At 41.3% G+C, this 25,869-nt stretch overlaps 1 protein-coding gene across 1 annotated transcript in view; it reads right to left on the bottom strand.

Annotated features, from left to right (window-relative positions):
• The window catches only part of ZNF423 (zinc finger protein 423), a 212,359-nt gene extending 186,838 nt beyond the window's left edge, over positions 1-25,521 (bottom strand). The window contains exon 1 of the mRNA XM_065416708.1: positions 25,410-25,521. Within this exon, the coding sequence (XP_065272780.1) occupies positions 25,410-25,506 (97 nt within the window). The 5' untranslated portion in view covers positions 25,507-25,521. The remainder of the gene's footprint in view (positions 1-25,409) is intronic.
• Between the last annotated feature and the right edge of the window lie 348 nt (positions 25,522-25,869).

Raw genomic sequence — 25,869 nt, forward strand, 5'->3', positions numbered from 1 at the left:
TTGGGGAGGCAGAGTATTTCTAGGGAGGATTCCTTTAGGTACAAGTAAGGGGCATTGTTCATGCATTGTCTTGTCATTCAACCCAATGGAGAGGGGAAACATTGACTTCAAAATTGCAGGAATTTAGCTACAAAAAAAGAAGAAGGAAAGTGAAAGACTGGTTTTGGAAATCTACTGTTAAGCATGAAAAAGTCACTCAGCATGCAATCATACAAGCACAATAAATAAATAATAAATGATAATTAATAATCAAATAGATATTGTTTCTCTACAGCAGTTTTATCAAAGAACTTTACAAAGATTAAACCTCACTGCATTTCTGTGAAGTTATTTTATAGATGGGTAAACTGAGGTTCAATTAATTTAAGTGGCTTTCCCCAGGTCACACACTGAATAAGTGAAAGAGCCAGAAGCAGGACCCAGAAGTCCTGACTCCCAGCCCCTGCCCCTAACCACCAGGCTACACTGCCTCATGGTCTACATAATTTGTACTATTGAACAGCTCAATATTACACATTGTCACACTGCATCATATTATACATGGCTACGTTTCATTATCTCAAAGTCTACATATTAGCAGCTGACATTACAGCACTAAAGGTGCATTTCAACTTATGTCCTGTCATCCTTAAACCACCTGTGCTTTACAGAGAGAGATCTTAGGGCAACCTGGAAAATGTGATAATTAAATGGTAGAGTTTGAGGGTTTGCTTTCTTTACAGCGACTATGAAATTATATATATATATATATCCCTCCACCCCCCCGAAATTAGACGAGAACTAGAAGTGGCTAAAATCTCGAAAGTACCATGGTAGCAACACTACCTTCTGGCATCACATCCCATGTGCACCACTGACTCTGATTGTATCAGCACTAGTATGTGACTAGCTGTCATGCCCTTGTTTCAGCAATGTGCAGGTGACATCACAGTAGCACTATCTATAGTCTATCTGCCCCTCCGTACAGGCATACTGAGTCAATGGTACTGTGCTGGTTGGGAGTCAAGTAGCACTTGGGACAATGATAGTTTTTATATGGAGGATCCAGGTTCTTCTTCTGCTTTTCATTACACAAATAAACTTTCACAGCTTTATGAATTACTTCTTTTGGTGGGAGAGGGCAAGTCACTTCAGTTTTAAAGCAAATATATAGTTATCATGGTGGTGTCATACGTACACAGAGTGGAGAAGGAGGGGGCAGCGTCCAGACTAAGGACTAGCATCACAAGTAAACTGCGTATGAAATTATGGTAGCACAGTCGGCACTACTGTGATTTTAGACACAACCAAATAAAAATTGACATTGAAATATTAATGATCTGGGAAACTACAAAAGCAAGCAAACTCAAAATAAAGTGTGAAACACTGATCGTGAATACAAATTAGGAAGTGTTGTTTAGATTGACATAATTCCTATGCATCAATATTAAAAATGAAGCAATAACCAGTAGACTGTGTAGCCTATGAAGCAATAACCAGTAGACACATTGGCCCTTGCACATTACACACCTCATATCATTTCCTGGGAAATAAAAAAGCACATTTAAATGATGTATCCAAGATGGCAGCCTGACTGTGCTCACCCAATGCAGATGTTCTGTTAACCACTGGAAACACTGCAACAGAATAAGGAGTCCAAATGCCACCAAGGAAACAATGCACAAACATGCCACATTTTTCACAATTTATACACAACGAAATACCAAAGAGTTCCATGTGGAAAGGTCCCTATGCCCATGCAGCAATCAACTGAAGTCAACAGCAATCTACCCCCACAAAGCTCAACGCAGGAATGGTACTACAGTTCTTCGCTGATAGGAATTCTGTTATGACTTAATCTAATGTCATCTATAACAGCATTCTGTGCAATCAAGCCTACCAGTTGTTCTGGATATATCGCCTCAGTATATTCTCTTATTTTCATGACAAGCAAGAATACCTAGCAAGCAGCACGAAAGCAGTGGAAAAAAACAATTATGTTCACAATTTAGATGTACTCTCTGGCATATTCGTATTGTTCTAATCATGAACTGTCCTTTAATTCTGTCCCCAAAAAATCATTTGACCAAACCGGAAAGGTGTAAAATCTTCTGTTTATTGATACCTACAGTGGAGTCGCATCATAGGCGCATTTAACTTACGCGATTTTAACTGTATGCGCTCGGCAAAACAAAACAAAAAGAGAAAAATAACAATTTAAATACTGTACCTGTAGTGCGGGCGATTCCGACTGCCATTCCACTCAATGAGCGTTTGACTATACGCGATTTTCGCCTTATGCATTGACTTCAGAACCTAACCCCCGCGTAAGATGCGACTCCTCCGTATTTCTATTTGTAGCTTCCAAACATTTAAGAAGATGCTGGAATGTTACAAATGGTCAGTAAGAGCTACTCATCCAAGTAAGGAGTGTAGGATCAGGAATGTTAACACGTTTTCTTACCAGTTCTGTTATGAAATGAGAAAGAAATAACCTGTGAATCAAGGTGCTCCAGTAGGAATCCTCCCTAAACAGTGATTTTAGGTAGTGAAAATATATACATATATATAGGAGATCATACAATTTTCACTACCTGAAATCTATATCTATCTATATCTATATATAATGGCTCTGAAGACTTGGGCCAAAATTTTCAAAAACAGGAGCCTAAAGTTAGGCTCTCAAACCCATATTTAGGCACAGGATTTTCAAAATGGCTGCGCACCCACAAATCCCATTGAAAATCTTGACCTTGGGGTTATCTAACTAGATTTCTTTCTGAGCAAGTAAATTACTTTGGAGCTCATTGTGAAGTGTGGCACACCCATAGCTCCAGTTGACTTTTGCTGGAGTTCTGGGCACTCGACATTTCTGAAAAATCAGGCCCCAAATGAATTATACAACACTAGTAAGAATAAAAATATAGCAAGGCCTTTATTAGAATGGGCAGATTATCATAGGAACCAAACTCCCTTATCTATCAGCCCAGATATTTGGAAATATCAAAGGAACACTTTACAATTAAGTATTAGGAGCAAGTGGAATTGCAAGATTCTTGTAAAAAATGTAGTATACAGATTAGCCACTACACACTTCTCTGGTAATTCTTAGAAACACTGCAGAGGTGACTGCAATATAGATTTCACCACAGACACCTCTAGCGTTTCCAGAGGAAGGGCAGCCATAGCTTTTCTGAAAGGTTTTCTAAGAAATATATTTTTCTGCTTTAGCCAAGTATGACTCACTGTTCTGTACAGAACAAACAGCCAGCAGATACAGAAGCTTAAGTGTCAGAAAATGCTTAACTAGCTCGAAGAGAGCTGTTTCCAGTGAGAGGTTCAGAACAGCTTTGAGAACCACACTCATGTTCAAAAAAGGTGCTAGAGAATGGGGCTGTGTGAAGTTCAGCAGTACAGTTTCATTGGAAGAGGCAGGGAGGTTAGTTTTGGCTCACGTCAGATACGCCACCCTGTATGTTCCTTTGAATGTGGGGTTTAATGAATCTGAAAAACTGAAAGTGAGACTCAGCTGCAAACATCAAATTTTATCTGGGTTTAGTCAAAACCAAACAAAATTTGAGTTTTATATATTTTGTGGTTGAAGTTACTGAGGGACACCACCCTCTCCAGAGGGGATCCTCTACTTTTAGTTCTCTTCCAAAGAGGAAGAGGCGCAGAGTTCTGCAACTCCCTCTCACACATAATACATGCACACAAGTGCAACGTCTATGTGGTAGAGGAAGGGGTGACTGGTGGGCCTGTCCCACCCAACTTGTATTATTGGGGAGCAGACAAGTTGGACCACTCCCTCTGTACCCTCCATCGACATCTGCAGAGGAGCAGTCATTCATTCTACACACCCGTTTAGCAGCAACAAAATAAGAAAATGTTGCTCTTCCACTCAGAACCTAAAGATGCCCCAGGAGGCACTGTGGGAAGAGAATCACGAAGCCCCTGCCATCTACCATGGTGAATTTTAGAAGCTCCAGAATAAGTGGGATGGAAAGACAATAGCTGGACCAGAGAAGTGTTTGTGTGGGCATGTCTACAAAAACATTTAGCTTGTGACAAGCTGGGGTGTGAATCTACCCCATAACTAGCCTGCCACATGCTAAGTGTCCATGTGGACCCTGCTGACATGCACGAAAAGTTCCTTAGTGCCCTTTGATCTAGTCCTGTTTCTCCAGATCCCCTTCCACACAGAAGACAACTAAAGTTTCCCATTCTGAAAAATCTAACCATGTCTGGGTAACAGGCACTAGTGATATTTACTTAATTTTTCTCATTTCCTATAAAACTAGAGAACACACACTTAACTTTCCTCTTCCTCAAGAAATGCTTCAAATGTACAACACTGGGCAGGAGGGTTTTTATTACCAGTAACTGAAAATGTGTATCTTATAAAAGACAATTGATATGGCATATCCATAGTCCTGCTACACAGCATCTACTCTATCAGAACATCCTTTGTTGTATAGCCGCATCCTATCACCTGGCAACTCAAAGATGAAAAGCACTGAGACATGCTCCTCTCATAGGAGGGTTTCTCCTCTCATAGGAGGGTTTTTCTCAAAAGGCTCCCAAAGGGAAGAGTGGCTATGGTTATACTGGATTTACTACTGGGTGAAGTGGGAGGGGAATTTTTACTCTTGTAGTCAACCTTGTCATGAATTTATGGAAATTGTCCCCAATCTCATCTCTTCTCCACTTACGGAGTGATAACAAGGCACCATTCTCTGTCAAGCATTAATCTGGGATGCAGGTGACTCATTTATTCTAAAACCTCTGTATCCATTTTTCCCCTCTCTCATATATTTTGCAGCCTGTCATGACCCATGCCTCTTGAGCCCAGGTTCACAGGGTTCATGGGAGCGGCCACGCTCCAACCCTCCACCTGGCAGCCTGCTGACAACTGCTTACCTAGGACCCAAGAAGCTCAGCCCCAGAGTGAGGCTGAGCCTATTGGTGGAGTCCCAGAGCACCCGATCAGCCCGCTGTCCCTACTGAAGCCAGCAGCAGGAACAGGAAGCTATCTGAACAACTGGGCTCCATTCTGCTCTGGACCATGTGCTTCCCGCTCCCCCAGCTTGATTTTCTGCCACCCCAACTCGGCATGACTCCTGGCATCTGACTTGTGGCTCTGATCTTCAGTTTGTCTCCTGCCTCTGACCCTCTGGTATCCTGACCCAGCCTGACTCTGGTTCCTGACTCATAAGAACATAAGAACAGCCATATGGGTCAGACCAAAGGTCCATCTAGCCCAGTATCCTGTCCTCCGACAGTGGCCAATGCCAGGTGCCCCAGAGGGAATGAACAGAACAGGCAATCATCAAGTGATCCATTCCGTTGCCCATTCCCAGCTTCTGGCAAACAGAGGCTAGGGATACCATCCCTGCCCATCCTGGCTAATAGCCATTGGTGGACCTATCCTCCACAAATCTATCTAGTTCTTTTTTGAACCCTGTTACCATAGCTGCCGAGTTTCTAATCTGCCGGGGGGCGGGGTTCCCCCCCGGCTCTGCCCAGGCCCCGCCCCCACTCCACCTCTTGCCCCAAGGCCCCACCCCAGCCCCGTCTCTCCCTACCCCACCCAGTTCCACCCACTTCCCCAAGCACGCTGCACCCTTGCTCCTCCCCCCACATCAAGCGCTTCCTGACACCACGAAACAGCTGATTCACAGTGGACGGCAGGCGCTGGGAGAGTGGGGGAGGCGCTGATTGGTGGGGCCTGCCAGCAGGCAGGAGGCGCTGTGGGGAGGGAGAGGTTTTGGTAGAGGGGCTACCGGTGGGTGCTCAGCACCCACCATTTTTTTCCTGTGCGTGCTCCAGCCCCGGAGCACCCAAGGAGTCAGTGCCTATGCCTGTTATAGTCTTGGCCTTCACAACATCCTCTGGCAAAGAGTTCCACAGGTTGACTGTGCGTTGTGTGAAGAAATACTTCTTTTTGTTTGTTTTAAACCTGCTGACTATTAATTTCATTTGGTGACCCCTAGTTTGTGTGTTATAAGAAGGAGTAAATAACACTTCCTTATTTACTTTCTCCACACCACTCATGATTTTATAGACCTCTATCATATCCCCCTTATTCAGCTCTTTTCCAAGCTGAAAAGTCCCAATCTTATTAATCTCTACTCATACGGAAGCCTTCCCAGACCCCCTCATCATTTTTGTTGCCCTTTTCTGAACCTTTTCCAATTCCAATATATCTTTTTTGAGATGGGGTGACCACATCTGCACACAGTATTCAAGATGTGGGCATACCATGGATTTATATAGAGGCAATGTGATATTTTCTGTCTTATTATCTACCCCTTTCTTAATGATTCCCAACATTCTTTTCGATTTTTTGACTGATGCTGCACATTGAATGGATGTTTTCAGAGAACTATCCATAATGACTCCAATTTCTTGAATGGTAACAGCTAATTTAGACCCCATCATTTTATATGTATAGTTGGGATTATGTTTTCCAATGTGCATTACTTTGCATTTATCAACATTGAATTTCATCTGCCATTTTGTTGCCCAGTTACCCAGTTTTGAGAGATCCTTTCGTAGCTCTTCGTAGTCTGCCTGGGACTTAACTATCTGGAGTAGTTCCGTATCATCTGCAAATTTCACCACCTCACTGTTTACCCCTTTTTCCAGATCATTTATGAATATGTTGAATAGGACTGGTCCCAGTACAGATCCTTAGGGGACACCGCTATTTACCTTTCTCCATTCTGAAAACTGACCATTTATCCCTACCCTTTGTTTCCTATCTTTTAGCTAGTTACAAATCTATGAGAGGACCTTCCCTCTTATCCCATAACAGCTTACTTTGCTTAAGAGCCTTTGGTGAGGAACCTTGTCAAAGACTTTCTGAAAATCTAAGTACACTGTATCCACTGGATCCCCCTTGTCCACATGCTTGTTGACCCCCTCAAAGAAGTCTAGTAGATTTTTCTCCCTCCTCCTTGTAACAACCTTTTATATACTTGAAAACTGTTATATCCCCTCTCAGTCTTCTCTTCTCCAGACTAAACAAATCCAATGTTTTCAATCTTCCTTCAGAGGTCATGTTTTCTAGACTTTTAATCATTTCTGTTGCTCTTCTCTGGACTGTCACCAATTTGTCCACATCTTTCCTGAAATGTGGCACCCAGAACTGGACACAATACTGCAGTTGAGGCCTAATCAGCACAGAATAGATTGGAAGAATTACTTCTCATGTCTTGCTTACAGCACTCCTGCTAATACATCCCAGAATGATGTTTGCTTTTTTTTTGCAAGTGTTACACTGTTGACTCATATTTAGCTTGTGATCCACTATGACCCCCCCAGATCCCTTTCTGCAGTACTCCTGCCTAGGCAGTCATTTCCCATTTTGTATGTGTGCAACTGATTGTTCCTTCCTAGGGGGAGTACTTTCCATTTGTCCTTATTGAATTTCATCCTAGTTACTTCAGACCATTTCTCCATTTTGTCCAGATCATTTTGAATGTTAATCCTAACCTCCAAAGCACTTGCAACACCTCCTAGCTTGGTACTGTCCGCAAACTTTATAAGTGTACTCGCTATGCATTATCTAAATCATTGATGAAGATACAACAGAACTGAACCCAGAACTGATCCCTGCAGAATCCCATTCAATACAGACGCCCACAGGGTTACATAAACCCGACTTACGCAAACCGCACTTAAGGAAAATGTTTCGTAAGCTAGAAAGAGAAGGTTTTTGGTTTGTTTTTTTTTGCGTAATTGTCGGGTATACGTTTCCAACTTACGCAAAATTCGAGTTACGCGAGGCGTTACAGAACGGAACGCTTGCGTAAATTGGGGAGTGTCTGTATGCCCTTCCAGTTTGACTGTGAACCACTGATAACTACTCTCTCGGAACGCTTTTCCAACCAGTTTTGCACCCACCTTGCTCCATCTAGGTTGTATTTGCCTAGTTTGTTTATGAGAAGGTCATTTGAAACAGTATCAAAAGCCTTACTAAAGACATGATATACCATATCTACCACTTCCCTACATCCACAAGGCTTGTTATCCTGTCAAAGAAAGCTATTAGGTTGGTTTGACATGCTTTGTTCTTGACAAATCCATGCTGACTGTTACTTATCACCTTATTATCTTCTAGGTGTTTGCAAACTGATTGCTTAATTATTTGCTCCATTATCTTTCCAGGTACTGAAGTTAAGATGACAGGTCTGTAATTCCCTGGGTTGTCCTTATCTCCCTTTTTATAGATGGGCACTATATTTGCCCTTTTCCAGTCCTCTGGAATCTCTCCTGTCTTCCATGACTATCTCCAGTTTGTCTCCTGCTTTTTGACTTTCCAGTATCCTTCCAGCCAACTCTTGACTCCTGTCTCATGATTGCGGACTCTGACTACTAGGTCTGGCCACCCATGACCTAGCCATGACACTGCCTCACAATATACAGTTAAGATCACAGTGTCAGTACTACACAAACTGCCAATGAGCCCAACCTGTAGGCACTGCTAGGAGAGACCAAATTAAATGTACATCATGTTAGCATTTGCTCACATAGATTGTAAATCCTCTGGTTTGTTGTTAAAACTCACTCTCTCTCCTTGTGTTGTGTATCAAACTGTATTAAAGTCATAGAGGACTCCTTCTCTTAAAGACTTAGTCTTTCAGTCCCAGATGTCTTAGGAGGTCCTATTGAGGTCACTCCTACAGTTATTTCCTCAGACTAGACTTAACAAGCCAGTTATCCATATATGAGAAATTACTGGCTTCTTTAAAAAGGAAGGCTGCTTACAAAGCTACAATATGATTTTCATGAATAACTAGGAAGCATTTGACAAATAAAAAGAAAGAGCTCTCTTCTGGAAATACAGTAAGATTGCAAGATTGGAATCTCAGGTGAGCTACATGAGAAAGGTACCTACCAGATGTGTCCTACAAATGTATTCAACAGAAACATTCTTCTGTATTCACTGCCAAAGCTACTCATTTCTAAAAAGTGCCCATCCTGAAAGGAGGATCTCTGAAAAACTTGGTGAAGCTGTATAGATCTGAATCAGAGATAATGTCCCAGATTCTGTAGGACCACAAGACATACTATGTCCACCCATGTTCTTATTGCATTTAGTGATTCTACAGTGTTTTTATGAATTTGTAACAGATGTTTCTAAGTACTCTTGACCATTTCTCTCTCCTGAGGAATTTTGCAGCGGGATATCTCCAGATAATAATACAAACAAAGCTGTAACAGGCACTCTGGGATAAATCTTTAGGCACTACATCTAAATATCCTCCGAAGACTTACGATCTGGAATGACCCTGCCTGCAGATGTTTTTGAGCTTACCAGGGCCATACTGAAAAGCAAGATAGCTTATAGATAACTGCAAAGCTCCTTCGGAAAAAGACTGAGAGGAGAGTGAGAGTCAAGCTGCAAGGTATGAAAGCTAGGATGCCATGGAGCAGGATAATGGAGAGGATGGTGTGCAACAGCATGGCTCCAACTGTATGCAGAACTCAAAGACACTGAGAGAGGTTTTAGTGTGGGTTATGGTAGTGTTTCCCAGGTATGGGATAATCCTAGAAGAGTGAGCACATAGGGCTTGATTGTGGCATGCAGACAGGCCTCTGAGCTGGTTTAGTCTCAGCTTTCAATTTCTTAAAAAAAAAAGTCTCTAGCTTTTATGGTTGCAAATAAAATGTTCAAAATGAGAAGCAAGAGACATCTGCTTGAATTTGCAGAGAGCCTGAAACAATAGCTCTGAGGTGTGAACTTCAGTGTTCATTTCAATGGCTGCTAACTTAGATGTCAATGACTTCTACTTCGATCTAATATTTTTCAAAAATCCTATTTATAGAACACAAGCCAGAGGGGGAAAAAAGCCCTTTCTGCTGCTGGAAACAGAAAACAACCAAAGAGCACAGTGCCAGCAACAAGAAGGAGGGAGCATTTCATATTCTGCTTTTTTCCCATCCCTTAAATGCTGGTCAAGAAGCAGCACTGAGGTCTCTGAGGAGACTGACTGCCCTCCCAGCCTCAGGGCAAATACTGTGACTGTTGCTGCTTTTGTAAATATAACAGAATGGGTAGGAGAGACTGATAAAAATGAAGGAGTGAGTGAAAACCCTGTCAGTGAGTGCTCATGTGGGCATGTGCCCACACACACACTTCACCTACTTCCTAAGGTAGAGAGAAGTGTGTGTGCATGGGACATATGTGTTTCAGCCTTGTCCAGCTTTGCAGAGCAGCCCAGGACAGCAGCTGTGACAGTTACAGAAATGCAAACATGCAGGCCCCAGCACATCCAAAAAAACCAGTCTAACGTCACATATCATCATAAAAGGAAGGGCAAGGGATATGAGTGTCTTCTTTGTCGTCTTCCTTCTGGACATTTCTATTAACCCTTTGTAGGATGGTTTGACTTTGTTTCACAAGTTCTAATTCTGAGGTACACTTGCTAAATACTGGCTCTCTTCCTGAGTAGTAGCTGAAGCATGCTCACCTACTACAGACACAAACAAAAATAGCTTGGTTATAGCACAAAAGATCTACTTAGCTTCATAAACTCATCATCAGTGGGAAATATAGGCAACAGACTGGACACCACAAGCAATATAAATACATAATAGAACTTTTAAATGTGCAAAAAGACTAAACAAAAAAGATCTTTGACCTTCTTGCTTTCCCTTTAGCTCAGCTCATGCATTATGCCCAGTGAGACAGCAAATGGAATGACGTTGAAAGCGATAGCTACCCTGTAACAATTTTGGAAGCCAATTTGTATAGTAGTTGAGCAGTTAATAGTGTTAAACAGAATGATAACCTGTTAAAGTCTACATTTATGCAAATTACATTTTGGCAGATCACACAGACTTTAACAGCAAAACCTGCCAAGAGAAAATCTAAGTATCTTACAAATTTGCTGCTCTATTTTAATAATCTGTAAAATAATAGCATAAGACTATACCAATGATTGTTGGCACATCTGAAGACAAAACATACTTACATAAAAAAAGTTAGTCAAAAATTAATCTTTGTCTTCTCAAACAGATAAATGAACAATTTGTTCAACTCTTAACCTTTACAAAGTAAGCATTAAGCTCTACAGCTAAATCCAATCTGTAGCTTTATCTTTTTAACAAGAATTGGCATTTCTTACAGACCTTCCTAAAATAGGCAACATTTGCAAAACAAGGAAAACAGCAGAAGCCTCAAACTGTCCATGTTACTGAAAGTAACATATGTAAAATAAAAACAGAAGACAATCATTTATTGATAAGACAAGGCCCACACTGGATGAGAAAAAAATGTAGTTTGGAATGGGCAGAATTTAGGATGGTTTTGATTTTATAAAATCTCAAACGAAAAGCATTTGCTTTACAAAAGAAAGGATCAGACATCCTTTGGATCTGGGCCCCATTTAAGCTGAACCATCAGAGTTAGGCGAAAGAAATAGAGGTTTGGGTGAATGGTCATGGATTGTGGTTTAAACCTCTTTTTAGATGCAGTAAAAATATCAAGATGTGCTTGTACTCTTAATTTTAACTCTGCTGATGCACAGAATGTCATCATCAAATTTGCCATTAGATGTTCTACTGCATCTTTGGAAAAATAAGGTGTGAATATGTTTGCATTTACCCCCAGCCTCAGGCTGCAGTGGAAAAAAGGGAACTTCAAATATTCAAAAGATTCAGACTGGTATAACTCTTTTCGTTAAGCAAAATTGCCCAGATCAGCCTGTCCCAACATTTTGTAAATCAATAACGTTGTATGCACATGGACTTTAAATTCTGTTAACATGTTAGTGTATATATAAATATATACACATCTAGGTAAATTTTCTTTCTTTAGACATTTGGATACAAATTTATTTTTTGAATGAATGGGCAGGTTTCCTGTTCTCACATAAAACTTTCAGTATAAAATATTGTTGTTGACTAATTCCAAGTTTAATAAAAAATATATATATTTTGGATCACAAACACACTTTTTTATAGTGCTTGTCCCTTCTTCTGATAGCAAATCTTTACCTTAATATGATTCCCATCCATTAAGAGGGGAAAAGATTTTTTTAAAAATAGAAGTCCAAAGTTTTACAGCAACTCTTTTTCCTGAAGTCAACATAAGCAAGCACTGAAGCCTCTGCAGTGAAAACAGGATTCTCCCCTCCTTCCTCTGCTTTTTCTCCCTACTGAATGCCATGGCCTTCACTAAACCAAAGGAAATGAAAGACAGACTGAGACAACAGCATCACGTGGGTGAAGGTCAGATTGATTTTCAGCTGTGTGATGCAGTTTTATCACCCTCAGGACAAAATTTAAGCCCTTCCTCTCTTTTTTTTTTTTTTATTTTTTTTTAATTTCATGTCTGTTTTAACAAAGCAACTTATTTTTCCCTGAATTTTTGGTTAGGATCCATTCCTCCAAAATCGTCAAATATGCAGGAAAGTGAACTAATTCAAAACATTTGTGGGTATCTTCCTCAACAGAGCAAAATCCAAAGTCCAGACACTAATTTTTAACAACGACCTTCCACTATTCCCTGCATACGTATACTGGCACCTTTAAACTACAGAGGTGTCCACAGTGACATTTCCTGACAGCAAAACACACTTGGATACAGTGGCAAGCTGCTCATCAACTATCCTGGTCACTGGGAGAGGAGCATTTGCTCTCTCAAAAGGGGCAAGTTCACAAATCTACTTCCATTTCCCACCCACCCTGTTCTCTACGAACTGAACCCGCTGCCTGTCACTTTATGATCCAGATATGCATAGCCACTTACTGTGGCAGCCACTGTCAAACCAGTCAGCATTGTTCAGACCCGAACTGCAAACACATTTTGCTGTGCAGACAGACTGACTTCATTTTTCTTCTTGGCTGATGCCCCTCCCCCCCAAAGTAATAATGTCATTTTCAATGCAGCCAACTTTAGCCAGTTAATGCTGTGAAATAACTGTTCAACACAAAATGAATCATTTTCTTATCTCTGTTTTTTTCTGATGCTGGCATTTGTGGAGTTTAAACTATTGGCCAGAAAACTCAAGCAATATTTTTCCTTAAGCTAGTACACAAGTTAAGATATAGCTTCTACTAGCTTCCTTTTCCAATCAGTATCAGAATCCTAGTGTGCCAGGTGCTGTTCAAATACCTAGAGCGAAACAATCCCTACCTTGAGGATCTCAGAATCTAACTTGATCAGGACACAAGCAGCATGTGTAACCAAAAAAAAAAAAAAGAAAGAAAGAAAAAGAAGGGGGGGTGGGGTGGAGTCAAGATAATTGTGATAAGATCAAGTGGGTTAGTTCTGTGCATGGCTTGATGTTTCAGAATCATTCGACAATACGTTTGACTTTTAAAACAAACAAATTAATCAATAATACCAGGTATCTCTAAATTCTCTCAACCCAGCCAAGTCTGCCGACAATCTAGCCACCATTTGATGGCTGATTTTTTGAAAGCGTCTGGAGGAGGGATTTGAAAGAGGAGATGGTGGTGGACTTGTGAATCTGTTCAAGATTAGGGTTGCCAACCCTTCAGGATTGTCCTAAAGTCTCCAGGAATTAAAGATGAATCTTTAATTAAAGATAATGTCATGTGATGAAACCTCCAGGAATTCATCCAACCAAAGTTGGCAACTCTATCTCAAGATTCAAAGAAGGTGCTCCAGGCATACAGAGCATCATGGAAGAAAGCTCAGAGACAAACATGGGAGAAGAAGACAAATGGGTATTCAAGGCCTGCATCACTGGCAAAGTGAAGGGGAAAGGGGCAACACAATAAGAAACAAGAGCAGATGTATAGGTAGGGAGGGACAGAGCTTTGAGTAGCCTTGAAAGCCAAAGCAAAAAGCTTGAATGTAATTAGGTAGTCAGAATGATGGGCAAGGAAGACAAGACAGGGAAAGCAATTGTGTTTCATGTGGATTGGACATGGCGCATGTGACAATAGGGTGGTCAAAGGAGAGGAAGCTACCGTAAGCAAGAACTGAGATAATGACGGCCTTGAGAAAAGTAAAGCAAGGAGGTGGACATCAAAGAGAGACAGCCCCCTGCTGGAATTACAAAGACAATAGGAGGGAGCAGGTGGACCAGCCAAAAACAGCACTCAAGGAACGCACTGGGAGAACCAGGAGAACTCAGTATTACAAAAGCCAAGGTCAGACAAGATGTTGAGAAAGAGATAAGTTTGAGGATCATCATAAATGAATATTAGAAAAAAAAGTGAGGAAGGCACTTCATAAGCTACTTTTTATCTCATATTAGCATACCAGAGCAGCATGATACAGGGTTTTGTTGTTGTTTTAATGCATGCAGATATGACGTTGATTGGTACAATTCAAATTTCCAAATAAATTCCTTTTGATTGCGATAAATCGCCTGTATTCACAGTTCATTCAAGTCAATGAAATTTGGGTGCCTAACTCCTTTAGAAAATCCATCTGCTAAAAGAGTAGTCCTTCTAAAAGGAATGATGGTCCCGTGATTAGGAACATGCTCCTAGCCTAGGACATCAAGACCTGGGTTCAAGTCCCTGCTCCACCAAAGACTTCCTGTGTGACCCTGGACAACTCATTTAGTGTGTGCCTCAGTTTCCTCTCTATAAAATGGGTATAATAGTACTTCCCTACCTTACAGGGGTGTAGTCAGGATAAATACATTGAAGATTGTGAAGTGCTCAAATCCTACAGGGGGCCATATAAGTGTCTAGAATAGACTGAAAATTCCAACCTGCATTTTTTCATTAACTATGGCAAAAGACAGTATGTAGTAATAAACTAGTAATCTCCATAATCTTGTCTGTCTTCCAATTCTCTTTTTTATTATTAGTGTTAATTTCATAAGTATATTGTTGCTTCCACTAAAGAGGTTCTCAGCCACAGTGACTTTAAAAACAAGAGGAAGACTCAGTACAGTCATTGCTAGGAAAAGGAATGACTCCTGAAAATGCACTGTCATGCTATATAAGAGAGCTGAGATGGGCTCTGATAACAAGATTAGATGGCTAAGCAGGAAGTGGAAATGAGGTCTAGAGCCTTTCACCACCAGATTACCAGTTCAAATCCAAATCCAGCACAAATTGCCTGACTGTTGTTACTATAAAATGGATGAGTTTGATGGTCTCAGACTAGTCCCCAGTGGACATAAGTTCACACTTAGAACAAGGTACACCTACACTAACTGGTACCCAGGTTGGCAGAAGCCAGATGTGGCTCCCCTCTACAGGCAGTCCCTCCAGGTGAGGGATTGAGACACACTGATGGGAGAGTTTGTACTACTGCAACCTATGCTGTAATGACTCTCTCAGTAGGGAGAAGAATCCAGTCTCTGGGGATATCAGTCCAGCACCTCCCACCAATATTAGAGTCACAAAAAAAGAGTTTTTAAAAAGCAAAAAAATTCCTGGTTGAAAAAGAAGGTGGTTCAATGGAAGTAAAAGAAGAGAAAGGGGTAAAAAGATAATAAGAAAAGGGCTTGTCTACACTACTCCACAGTTTGGACAGTGGGGCATGAACAGCAGTGTGCACTGAAGTGCTGCACTGTAACTCCCCCATGTGGATGCTGTGGGCACAGATTAAAAGGTTCCTAGTTTGCATTCATGTAATCCTATTTGAAGAGGATTATATTTATTCAAACTAGGAACCTTTTAATCTGTGCCCACAGTGACCACACAGGAGAGTAGCAGTGCAGCATTTCGGTGCGCCCTGCTATTCATGCCTCCATAGTCCAAAGTGCAGAACAGTGTAGACAAGCCCAGAGACAGTTAGGGAACAGTAAAAGAAAAGAAAGGCCCAGATAAGTCGAAGGAGGTATTTGTTATGGGGCACACATAGGAAATGAAACTGCAGAGCCCACGTCTTGCCCAGTCTCCTCCAGCTGGACTGCTTCATTCCATTCCCACCGACTTTGAAACACCTCGGCCTCTTATACACCCCATCGAAAAGACAGGAGGCAGCAGAGGTTTCCTCAAAGCAGGGTGCAGTGAAGACCAGGCTGTCAGCCGGCAAAAAGAAACGTATCAGGCAGTCCCGAAAGGCTAGCATCAAGGGCAAGCTGAGCTCTGAGTTCCTTAAACTCAGAAGTCACTAAAGAGGATGCCCTAGCTAACCACCTGAAAGCTGGGCATCTGAAGAAGACCAAGCCATGCTGGCTAGTTTCCCTTAAGCCAGCCGGCACTGGGGGGGAGGCTGCATTCTGGCTTCCCCATGCCTGGAGCACAGTGAACAACATGCCAGCTGTGTCTGCAGACAAGCCAAGTTTAATGAGGCTACAACAAAAGCATTCACATGTCTACTACCGAGGATCTATGTTTTTTGCTACAGCTAGTCAAAAAACAGGAGGCAAAATTTTGAAAACGTTCATACGTTTCCTTCCCCATCTTTTTACTGAAATTTCAAATTTTGAAAAATTTTCTGACCATTTCTACTTTTTACACTCAAAGACACTAACCTGAGAAAGGCTTTTTTTCCTCAGCATTTTTGATGAAAAAACTGCTCTGTGATGAATGCATGAAATACACTACTAGTTGCTTTTCTTCTTAGTAAATATTGAAGACTGAATTGTGACTCCTGCTGTGAAGACAGAGAGAACCTTTCTGGTTCCCCCCTCTCCCCCCAGTGCTCCCACACAGAAGAAGGTATAATCCATCTCCCACTAGTGGGGAGATGGCCATAACCCCGCCATTTCCCCCATGTTAGGACAGACATGCTAGTGTTTATTGCTGGTCTGGTGTTAAGAGGATATATTTTATCTGCTCGCTGTTTTACAGACAATGTCAATTTGGCAGTAACCCATAACAGTTCTCTATTTATAACATGTCTCAAGTCTCCCACTCTTTTTTGTGAGGAACAGGGGGAGAACTGTAAAGAAAGATTGTGGCAAGACAACCCTCAGATCAGATCTGCTTGAACTCCGCCAATCTGGTTTCAGCACAGAAACTGCACTGGTTGGTGATTTCCTGGTGATGGATGCAGATCAAGTGGCCATGCTGATTTCTTTAGCTCTGTCAGGTACCTTCAATACCATACATTACGAGCTATTGTTTACACATCCGCAGTCCCTAGCAGGAATAGATGGAGTTGCTCTTGAGTGGCTCCAATCTTTCTTTCTGAGAGTAAAAGTAGTAGTGGGCAGCTGCTCACAGCTCTCTCACATGGGGTATTATGTGGTTCAGTCTAGTCATTCACATTGTCAGAAGAGTATATGAAGCCGTTAGGAGACGGGATAAGATGCCTTCAGAATGCTGAAGACAAGCAGATCTATGTCTCAATTTCATTGCTCTACTCTGGCTGAGACAGGGAGTTGGATAAGGGCAATCGGGGGGAGGGATAGCTCAGTGGTTTGAGCATTGGCCTGCTAAACCCAGGGTTGTGAGTTCAATCCTTGAGGGGGCCATTTAGGGAACTGGGGTAAAAATCTGTCTGGGGATTGGTCCTTCTTTGAGCAGGGGTTGGACTAGATGACCTCCTGAGGTCCCTTCCAACCCTGATAGTCTATGATTCTACCTGAAGCTCAAGACTGAGGGATAGTTAGGAGGTTGGAGAAAGAAATTAGGAACAAATATTGAACACTCTATTTGCTCCCTTGGTTGGGAGGGTATACCTGCCATTCTTTACTCAAGTTTGCATTTTGAAGATTGTGTAAGACCACAGCAAATCTAGATCATCAGGGAGCAGTTATAGCCAAAACTGGTTTCTCCCATCAGCACTTGACAAGTAAGGCACAGCCTTTACTTTGAGATGTGAACCCTGCTATAGTAATCCAGCTTTTGTCAATTTGAGATTAGGCAACTACCATGTGCTCTCCATGGAGCTAACAGAACAGAGTTTAAGACCACTTGAAAACATAAGTTAGTGCAGAAAGTAGCTTCTGTTGGTCAAAGGGTGCTTCCCACTGGAAACATGATTGTCTGTACACAGTCCTGATTTGACTTATTTTTTGACTTGAGCTTTAAATTATCAGTTGTTATTAGTGAATGGTTTGGACCTTGCCTACCTGAAAGACATCCACTACTCTCTGCAAGAGATACTCTGACACAGTTGCAATCAGTGATTCTGGAACTCACTCCCTCTCTCTTATTCCCAAATATTTATTATTCATTTAAGTGTATAAAACAACCATAACTAATCACTTGATGAGTTCCTGTTCTGTTGATTCCCTCTGGGGCACTTGGCATTGGCAAATGTCGGCAGACCGGATATTGGGCTAGATGGACCTTTGGTCCGACCCAGTATGGCCGTTCTTATGTTATGTTCTAATGTGCCCCCAACTCTGGCTTAGGTAGGGTGACTAAACATCTCGATATTATCGGGACTGTCCGGATCTTAGGGGCTTTGTCTTATATATGCAACTATTACTGGCCCTTCCCCTGGAAAAAAAAAGTGTCACGATTTTTCACACTTACTATCTGGTCACCATGGGCTTATGGCACCATCCCCTCCCATAATGTAATTAACAATCAACAAAGCAGATAACAGACTACATAAAAATAAAAACTCCCCAGCCAGTGTTAATCTTTAAAAGTCTCCCATGGGAGGACGGGGGGACCTTACAAAAGGCCTTTCGTAGCATTACACAACCACCCCTCCAGCCCTTCCCAAGATGCCCTGGAAAAAAGATGGGCCCAGCAGAATGTTCATAAAGTAAACAGATCAGGGCTCTAACCGAGCTTGGTGGGGAAGTGATTTCCAGAGTCAATGGGCCTTCACAAAGAACACCCTGCCAGTAGTTCTCTTTCATTAATATTGAGAGAGCTCTGGTTCAAGTGATTCTGCTGATCGCAAGGGCAGAAGCATGACCTGAGGACAGAGGTGGTCTTTTGGGTAGCCTGGTATCAAACCACTAAGAGCTTTGAAGATCAATCCCAACACCCACCTGCAAACTCACAGGCAACCAGTGCAGTACCCAGACCACCAGAGGTATGTTTCTCTGAGTGAAACCTTGTTTAATAGGTGTATTCTGCACCCATCTTCATTCTGGTTGATTGCTTTGTATTTTGTGGGTTGCGGGTCATTGGTGCGGATGGGATGGTTGTGATATTTTGTTTTATCTATATCCTTTTAAATGTATGCACCACTGCCTAGAGTTACGGACAGACAATATTTTAAAAACAGATAAATAAATCAGTATTAAAAAATAAATAATTCCTTACTGAAGTTGCATACAATCAAGCTAACACATCCTACCATTATTTCCAGGTCAAATGACTGGCTCTCATTGGGCCCTATGATGAAAAAACAAGGTAAAAGGACTTTGCTCGTGTGAAAATGAGCTACAGCACATTCAAGTGTAGCGAAGACATTATCATCCCTAAGAAGAGTTTGTGTAACCAGGCCATCCACCTAGCCAGGCCGTCACCAGGCCAAACCCCTGGCTCTACCGGGGTTGACGGGAGTAGTAGACGTGGCTTATTATTCCCACTACTTATATGGAACCATGCAGGCCACAAAACTCTTTATTTGTGAGAACAATACTCCATTCTTCCCCCTGCCCCAGCATGTTCACCTGAGGGACCCACCACAGAGATCCCATCTGCGATGCACTGTGTGGTGGGCATGAGGTGCTCTTGTATGGGCTCTCCCCTGCTTTGCTGCCCGCACCACTTGTGCGGCAGGAGGCATTATTTCTGCTGCCTTTGACCCTATATGCCGGAGTAAGCTGCTCCAGAATTTGGCCCTTCACGGTGAACAATCCTAATTTTAGGTTCAAATGTATCACCATCCCACCCTTTTACGGTCAATTGGCAGCTGCCACAGACCCAGAAAACCAACGTTACAGAAAATGCTGAAGAAACAATTTCCAAATCATATTAGCATCCTCCATTACTCCCTTTCCTATGCAATAGCCCGCAGTTTGAGTCTATGTCCCAGACCTGGACCCGGACAGACTGTATGGTAATGCCACCTACCTTCAACTGCAGAAAGGTTCTTGGGAGTGCTGGAAAGCAACACCATCAGGAATCATAACATTTTGCAAAGCTTTTATAAACATTCCTAATTCATTAAATACTACACTAGGACAACCTTCGGACTAAGAGATTCCCATATGGGCACATACATATTCTCTGAAACACCCCCCCACCCCCGCATCCTTAAACAGAACCACACCACATGTCCCTCTGGCACACTGAATGAGTGAAAATCTTACAAGTTCTAGTTTGAATATACTTAAGCAGCAGCTCAAGAAATGTATTTCACAGTAAGCTCAACTAAACTGCTGATACTTCAAAGGTTAGCATATGCGTTATTTATCATCAGATTTGTAACTGAGTTTTTGCTCAGTTCCAGCTGCAGATTCAGACATTGCAATACTTTTTATGTAATGTAGTAAAGAATATTAAAGAGATGGTTACATTTCACTGTGGATTTAAACAGGAAGCTGGAGGGGGCTGGTGCCACATTGGCAGAGTAACTTACTGATGTGCTTTTTATAGGAGTCCTGAAAAGAACTTCTTCAAAGTCTGAATGAAAACCAGCCCCATACACTTAAATAATATCTGTGTAACAGGAATCAGTTATGCTAGACCCTCAGATATTCCAGCCAGAACTCAGCCTAAGAATATCTTGGCACTTCAAGTGAGAAGTGGAGCGCCCTCAACACTGACTTCTCAGAACCTCACAGAATGAGGCTCCTTTCATTCCTACAGTGGTAGTGTGAAAAGTCAATCAGACTGTATTTTGTATTCTTATTCCAGTTAATGCATGTAAAGAATACAGGGCCAAACACAAAATGCCTAGTCATCAAGGACAGCAGAGGCTGACCCGGCACGTTATTATCTTCCGTATACCCATTATCTGGAGGTGTTATTGCCTGCAACACAAAAAGTTTGTGCTAATAGCCCTTCAAGCAACATGATGATAAACATTTAACTGTCCCAGTGCCCACTTTCACATCCTTATGCTGAGAAGTGAGCACTCTAAGGGAAGACATTTGTTGCTACACTGTTTGGCAATGTTACCAGGGCTTTTCTGGTGCCAATTTTAATATGCTCCTGTGAAAAGCAGGAAAAATTAATTTCAGCACCACACACATACAAAAAGGAAATCTATTACCTTTTACTTTAAAACACTAGCCATGTTAACAGAAAGCAACTGGGTTCTGGGAAAGGAAAGAGCACTCAGACTGAATCACAACACAGTAATTAGGGCCAGTAGGTCATTAAAGCCACAGCTGTATAAACTAGGGGTGTAATTAACTTTCTATACTGCTTTTACACAACAGCATTTCAGTTTCTTCTGTGAAGGGGGGGGGGAATCAGTAATATTAAAAAAGAAAAGAAAAATAACCTCTGAAATGCCAATCAAGTGCAGCAAACCATTGTATATTTTGCAGAGGGGAGGGAAGCATGTAAGAAGTGTGTTTTTGTAAGTATGAAATACAAAGTACTACATAAGAATTATATTCATGAGATGTAATCAGAAGGTTTGCAAGCTGCCATATAGTGGCTGTTGGGTGAGCTTCCTGTATATACAGTTGCAAGGCAATTACTGTTCTCTGTAGAAGGTGAATACAAGAAAATGAAAAATTATACACTAGCATGAAACAGTTACAATACCTCATTTAAAATGTAAGCCTAGTGAACAAGTTACAGGGCATTAAAAGGAGCAACTGCAAGACTTTAATTATAAACTAGTTCCTACCGTACAGTAGTTTAGAAAAATCAGCCGCTTCCAAGCTGGCAATTTCCATATATAGCTCTGCTGCTGTTTGAAACAGACAACCTGTAAAGTTATCAACAACAGAAGAGGACCTCATGAAATGCTCAAGGACCCCAATGTAACCTACTACTGTCCAGTTCATTGATGTGCTAATGTGCTAAAAAAATACTCCATATTCAGTTGAGAAACTGAAAAGAAGGAGAGTAATCTACAAATGGACACTGACCATGGGGGAGGGCAGCACGGGAGGGGAATATGGGTGAAGGAGGTAAAAATAAAGGGAAGATGGAGCTGTATTTTTAATCTGAGAAAAGTACTAAAATCCTGAAAAGGAAATCATGCATGCGGATAAACAACAACAGAATCACACATACACGCATAGCAAAGCTTGGGGCTTCTCAGCCACTTTTCATCAGATAAGAAATAACAGCATCAGCCAAAAACAAAGGTACACTGCTGAACAGTTGCTTGATGCATGCGGCTTTTGCTGCTGGTCAGAGGGGATATGGTGATTTGTAAATCCAGGTTTGAATTATATTATTGTCAACAATCCAAAGTATAACAGCAATGGTCAAAAAATATTTGTTTTCTAAAAAAGGATTGGCAAATCTGTCATGGGTGCCAATACTTAGTTCTCTCTAAGTAAGAGGAAGGGGAGAAAACGTTAATTTTAAAAACTCAAGACATCTAATAATATGCTCAGCAGTCGCATTCATTTTGGAAGGCATTTTTAGAACTGCCTTCTAATTGGCTTAAAGATCATTTCCAAGATCTGACTTCTTAACTGGTTTTTTGGAGGGAGGAAGAGAAGGAACATGATGCCACATGTCTCTGGAAGTTGCTCCCACTTAAACCCATTTCAGAATCCTGGTAGAAACTCCAAATCTATAACCTACAATCACAGACATCAGGCAAGAGTAATAGGCATAAAAGGCACCTAATTCTGTCAGAAAGAGAACATCTACTTCTCACTGACATGAAAAAGAAAATCACACATTTATGCTACAAGAGATGTCTGCATTTCAATGATGCTTTGTCCTGAAAGAAACAAGCTTGAAGTACATGAAAAGGCAAAGGGGAAAAATGGCTGTTTGCTACTTCCTTCCATATCAAATAAGGTGCTTTCAAAGTGTATTATAACTTTAGTGTACTGTAATGAATTTCTAAGGGATTCCAATGAAATAGATGTTTTTTCCTATTCTTTGGAGTGATCTCACCTAATCTTGCAATACTCCCGAGTTGCAAGGGCTTCCTAACTTCAGTATCCCACAGGAAGTCATTAGTTATGTTCTATTACCACCCTTGTAATATTAGCAGCACAAATATTGCCTGTATTGATCTGGACCCACATACACTATTGAAAACATTGCTTCAGATTAAGATATGAAATCCTTACTTGCCAAGAGACAGACACTACATTACAATCTTGTATGTCAGGCACTACAAATAAAAGAAGTGGAGTATATCAAAGGACACTATCATGTAGCTTTTTTTATAGGGTAATATTTTTAACACATCCTATTTTCTAATGCTGAAAGATTTTTACCCTGATCTTTTTCTGTTGAACTTAGCATAGATTTATTTTCGCTGTTCTTTAAATGAAACATTTTTACTTTTGTCAAACAACTTAGGGCTTGTCTACACTTGAAACTTGTTTCTGATTAAGGTAGAATACAAATTTAAAGTGCAATAGCTATTCCTGAAGAATAGCATAACTTCCAGAATAAGAGCATCCACACGGAGTTAATCAAGAACAGTTAATCAGGAACAATTCCATGTGTCCTTATACAGTGCCTTTTGATCCAAAATGTCTTCCCTTTTGTACCAGTGTCATGTATGAAGACAATACAGTCATGAATAGTATTAACTGCAATTCAAAAGTCTGGAGTTGGAGCCTGATATACAGTGTTATGGTAGGTCCCACAAAAATATAGAATTTATTTTTATTCTCACTAATGAAATTGTACATTTTTGAATAAATTAAAATTGGGCCCTGAAAATACTGACACTAAACAACGTCATTTTCTTTTTATATATTTTGGGCCACATTTTTAAGCCCATTTTTATGAGCAAAGGAATATGCTCCCCTTCAAGTGGCTGCTTTTGCACTTAGACACTGCTCTAACAGGACTTTACACATGCTCAGCATCTTTAAACATTTGCCGGTCTTCATTTTGAGTGTACAAATGGCTGTACCAGCTGTGCGCCTCTGCCTTCCTTTTCGGAAGTTGTGGCCTTCAACAATGTTTATGTCGTTTTCAGCTACTCCTTCCAGGCAGTCAGGTATGAATGAACAAAGTCATCCACATACTATCAATGCTTCAGTGCATGTTAAAGAATCTCTGCATCACTACTACCGTGGCTATCAGCCTGTGGGTAGTAACCTTGAGGTAGATTGTTTGAAGGTTTTGATGGGGCCTCAGGTTTGCTCCCTAACCTCTGCCCAATACTGGCAGAACAAGAACTGCGCCGATTCTAGGAGGCAGGGCAGGAAGCAGAGGAACCAGTACTTGAGACAGATTTAAGATTGCAATCCCTGTCCACCTGCAGCACAGGAGAGAACTTACCATCCCTCCCAGCAGGCAGAAATGGGTAAAAGAAGGAACTCACTTCTCCAAATAGCTGTAAGAGGGCAAGGAAGAGAGCTACAGGCCTGGGTTCAAGACAGCCCAACCATGAGCCCCATGAAGTATCATAGAAACAAAGGGCAGACTAAACTAGCGTATCTGGGAAGCTGCAGGTATCTCAACCTATCGGATACATTTCTAGTAGCATTATTTTTAGTTGTGCCCAGCTGGGGGGCAGTGAAGGGAGGAGGAGACACGACACAAACTATTTATCAGACAAATGAAGGAGGCCAGTTGAGGAAGATGCACTTGGGAGGAAGATGACTGAGGGTCTGGGGATCGATCTGCAGGAGAGAGGATGCTTCCCTCTGTGGATGATGACCTAGCCAGTCTCCCCACAGAAGAACTGGCACAAAAGATCTTTGATGTGTCTTGTGGGGAAAAGCGATGGCTGAATATTGCATTCTGGGAAGGATAAGGATGGAGACTTCTAGTCTCATGAACATGCTCTGTCTCACTCTCCTAATATCTTTTTTTACATCTTTGGTTAGACCTGCAAAGATATTTACTGTAGGCAATAAAATCAGTTTAACCTGATCTGTAGAATACCTGCTGGTTTCCCTGTCATAGAAAGTGTCATGTAAGAGCAATATATGTTGCAATTGTTCACATCAATGCTCTGAGCTCATTCTCTCTTTTCGGAAAATAAAATCAAGATCAGTTTTTGATGACACCCATCACCATCTCCTTAACCTTCAAAAGGAAATGCAATAATGACCCATTAAGCAGTAGTATGGCCCTTGTTTAGCACGGGATTACAAATCTCATCCTAAAACTTAATCTCAGAAATTGTCATGTCCACTTAAAGTGTTCAGAGGACTTTAGAGTCTCTCTTCCCTAGAATTTTGCACACTTAAATCATTTAACTTTGAACTAATCAACCTTCCTCCATTTGAAGGGGGGGAAAAACAGTCTAAAACTTAGCGCTAATAAAAAAACGACAACATTTTTGTCTAGCATAATTACTGACAGATTCCAATTGGAAAGCTGTTGCTTTTATTTTAATTTTATTAAAGAAGTGAACAAAGGCTACCCAAGGCACCACAATAAAATTACATTAACTGTAAAATTACATTATTAATTCTTTAATCTCACTTGAGGCCTCAAGCTGTTGCTATGTCCAATTACCCAGCTAACCACCTGTCAGAATTGTAAAGCTAGTTTAACATTACCTCCAGGACAGTGGTGTGCCCTATGTTCAGTCAGGTCTGCCAGTGAATCGAAGTCCTGCTGACAGTTATCGCAGGTGTAAATTGACTCATCCTCCATGTCTTCATCTTCCTCATTTCTCTCTTCCTGACTCGTCACGCTGTTCCTCTCTTCCAAGGCCCGGCTGTCCTTCACCTCATTCTCCAGCTCTCCTCCTAGGCCTCCTGCCAACAGGAAGAATATACTCCACTGTAAGTTTTAGTGGTCTGAGGACAAATTTTTAAAGAAATGGTCTTGCATCTATTAGATACATTTAATTACCCTAGCTCTCACTTCACATTATTCCTGACACCTCTCATTATATTAATGTGTTTTTTGTATCATGCAGTGTAACAACTCTCAATTGTATTCTTTAATACTTGGTGTGAATCCTCCAAAGATACTTTCTTCTAATCTTCTTTAGTGTGTGTATGGTAGGAACCT

Source organism: Emys orbicularis, chromosome 14 (genome assembly GCF_028017835.1).
Source record: "Emys orbicularis isolate rEmyOrb1 chromosome 14, rEmyOrb1.hap1, whole genome shotgun sequence".
NCBI lineage: Eukaryota > Metazoa > Chordata > Testudines > Emydidae > Emys > Emys orbicularis.